This window comes from Castanea sativa, chromosome 12, assembly GCF_040712315.1.
Source record: "Castanea sativa cultivar Marrone di Chiusa Pesio chromosome 12, ASM4071231v1".
Lineage (NCBI taxonomy): Eukaryota > Viridiplantae > Streptophyta > Magnoliopsida > Fagales > Fagaceae > Castanea > Castanea sativa.
The window spans coordinates 42,728,857-42,731,507 of NC_134024.1; the positions used below are offsets into that span (position 1 = coordinate 42,728,857).

At 46.4% G+C, this 2,651-nt stretch overlaps 2 protein-coding genes across 2 annotated transcripts; both read left to right on the top strand.

Moving 5' to 3' along the window:
- Positions 1-240: 240 nt before the first annotated feature.
- Positions 241-1,011, top strand: LOC142620717 (uncharacterized). The gene has a single exon (XM_075794042.1). The coding sequence runs from the start codon at positions 241-243 to the stop codon at positions 1,009-1,011; it is 771 nt and encodes a 256-aa protein (XP_075650157.1).
- A 144-nt stretch (positions 1,012-1,155) lies between these two features.
- On the top strand, positions 1,156-2,160 carry LOC142620718 (uncharacterized). Its single transcript, XM_075794043.1, has 3 exons — positions 1,156-1,303; positions 1,586-1,683; positions 1,840-2,160. The coding sequence occupies exons 1-3, from the start codon at positions 1,156-1,158 to the stop codon at positions 2,158-2,160; spliced, it is 567 nt and encodes a 188-aa protein (XP_075650158.1).
- The last annotated feature ends 491 nt before the right edge of the window (positions 2,161-2,651 follow it).

The following is a 2,651-nucleotide window of genomic DNA, read 5'->3' on the forward strand; positions in this document are numbered from 1 at the left end:
AAACAAGGAATCAAAGTTAACCCCGATCAGATTGAAACCGTGAAATGTCTCAAATCACCGAGCAATCCGAAAGAGGTTCAAAAATTGACCGGTATGTTGGCTGCCCTTAACTGATTTATTTCCAAGTTCACTGATTGGTGTCGACCGTTTTATCAGCTTTTGAAAAAGTGGAAGGGGTTCTAGTGGGACGAGGAGTGTAGGGCCTTCCAAGACCTAAAGGACTATTTTGGTCGGGCGCCAATGTTAACGGCCCTAGAACTCGAAAAAGATTTGTATATGTATCTCTCGGTGTTCGAACATGCCGCGAGCGCAGTGCTGCTGAAGGACAATGGTGTACAGCTACCAATTTACTACATAAGCAAAACATTTGTTGACGCCGAGACGAGGTATTTGCCACTGGAGAAATTAGTGCTGGCTCTTGCGCACTCCACCCTAAAATTTCCCCATTACTTTCAGGCTCACATCGTCCACGTTCTGTTTGAGTACCCTCTGCAGTCATTTTTGAGGAGATCTGACTTTACGAGGAGAATAGCTAAGTGGGGGATTTGGCTGGGTTCCTCTGACATTAGATACAGGTCGAGGAACTTTGTGAAGGGCCAAGTACTCGAAGACTTCATTGCCGAGTTTTCACTGAAAAGTACGGAGATGATCTGCCTCATAGGAACCAACCCGTGGAAAGTATTTGTAAATGGCGCATCCAACGTGGTAGGAGCAGGAGCTGGAATTGTGGTCATTACCTTAGAAGGAATAAAGTTGGAACATTCGTTCAGGTTAGGCTTTAGAGCCTCTAATAATGAGGCTGAGTATGAGGCTTTGCTGGCGAGACTAAGAGTTGTCTTATACTTGGGAGCGAAGGAGGTGGAGATATACTCGGACTCCCGGCTAGTAGTTAAACAAGTAATGGGGAGTTTCGAGGCCAAGGATCCTTGGATAGTTGAGTATCTACGAGTAGTGAAGCAGACAATGGGTTATTTTTCAAGTGTGAAAGTAGAGCAAGTTACCAGAGGGTAGAACCGCCATGCCGACTCCCTGGCCACATTAGCTTCATCAATAGCCAGTAGGGTACCCCGATTGATCAGGGTAGAATTGGTAAATGAACCGAGCATCAGCACGAGGACAGGAGTCTCACAAGTCAACACTGTCGGGAAGTGCTAGATGGATCCTATGGTCGAATTTTTAGCTGAGAACCTGGTGCTGGAGGACAAGAAGGAGGCGGCTAGAGTTCGACGGATTGCTTCTTGGTACTGGCTATTTGTGAATCGGAAGTTATATCGAAGGTCTTTTGAGGGCCCATACCCACAATGTATGTACCCTAGCATGACCGAAGAACTTCTGGCCGAACTGCATGAGGGCGTGTGCGGCAGTCATGTTGGCAGACATTCATTGGCTCATCGAGCAATGACTCAGGGATTTTAGTGGCCACAAATGCTGAGGGACGCCCTTGAATACGCATGAAGGTGCGAGCAATGTCAAAGGCACACCCCAGCGATCCACCAACCAGCTGGAAACTTGAATCCTGTTAGTAGCCTGTGGCCTTTCGCTCAGTGGGGTCTGGACATAGTTGGACCTTTTCCTTGGGTGATAGGTAACTGGAGATTTGTATTGGTAGCAATGGACTACTTCACAAAGTGGGTAGAAGCGGAGGCGATGGCGAACATCCGAGACGTTGACGTCAAGAAGTTCGTATGAAGAAACATTATAATGAGATTTGGGGTGCCAGAGTCTCTCGTGCCGGACAATGGTCTACATTTTGACAGAAAAGCTTTCCGCGAATTCTGCAGTAACCTCGGCATCAGAAACCGGTATTCTACACTAGCGTATTCGCAGAGCAATGGCTAGGCCGAAGCCACCAATAAGGCCATCATTAATGGATTGAAGAAGAGGTTGGAGGGCGCCAAAGGTAAATGGGCTGAGGAACTGCCAAGCGTCCTATGGGCATACCGAATAACCTTGAGGAGATCCACGAGAGAAACACCATTTTCTCTAACTTTTGGAGCAAAGGCTGTCATTCCTGCCGAAGTGAACCTATGCAGTGCCCGAGTCACAAGATTCGCTCCAGCCAAGAATGAAAAGTTGATGTTCAAACAGCTGAATTTGTTGGAGGAGCACCGTGAAGCGGCGACCATTCGGCTGGCAGAATATCAGCAAAAGCTCACCTAAAGATACAACAAAAGCGTGAGGAGAAGGGAGTTTGCTACAGGAGACCTAGTGCTTCGTAAGGTCGTAGGGAATACACGAGATATCAGTGCAGGGAAACTACCCCCGTCTTGGGAAGGGCACTACAGTGACTGCCGTTGTAGGTGTAGGAGCATACTACTTAGAAGATTTGGAGGAAAAGCTGCTTCCCTAGCGTTGGAATGTTCACAACTTAAAGAAGTTTTATCACTAACCGATATTACACCAGGGTGTAAATTGAATGTAATTTTACAATATGACGGTATTTATTCATGCAGGTGCATTTAACTCCATTACTGTTAAATTATTATTGTTGGTCAACAAATACGGAAAGAATTGTGTAGGCCAAGGCAACTAATTCTACGCTAGTGACAGAAACCTGTCCTCGGTTCAATCTTATCACCGAGCATGTGGAAATCTTAAACCATAACTTTCTAAGAACAGAAACTTGTCCTCGGTTCGATCTTATCACTGAG

Excerpts from the sequence above, each read along its gene's own strand:
- LOC142620717 (XM_075794042.1), top strand. The coding sequence starts at position 241 with ATGTTAACGGCCCTAGAACTCGAAAAAGATTTGTATATGTATCTCTCG.
- LOC142620718 (XM_075794043.1), top strand. The coding sequence starts at position 1,156 with ATGGATCCTATGGTCGAATTTTTAGCTGAGAACCTGGTGCTGGAGGAC. Across the intron at positions 1,304-1,585 it reads TGAGGGCCCATACCCACAAT|GTAACTGGAGATTTGTATTG; the intron begins GTATGTACCCTA and ends CTTGGGTGATAG. Across the intron at positions 1,684-1,839 it reads ACGTTGACGTCAAGAAGTTC|GCCGAAGCCACCAATAAGGC; the intron begins GTATGAAGAAAC and ends AGCAATGGCTAG.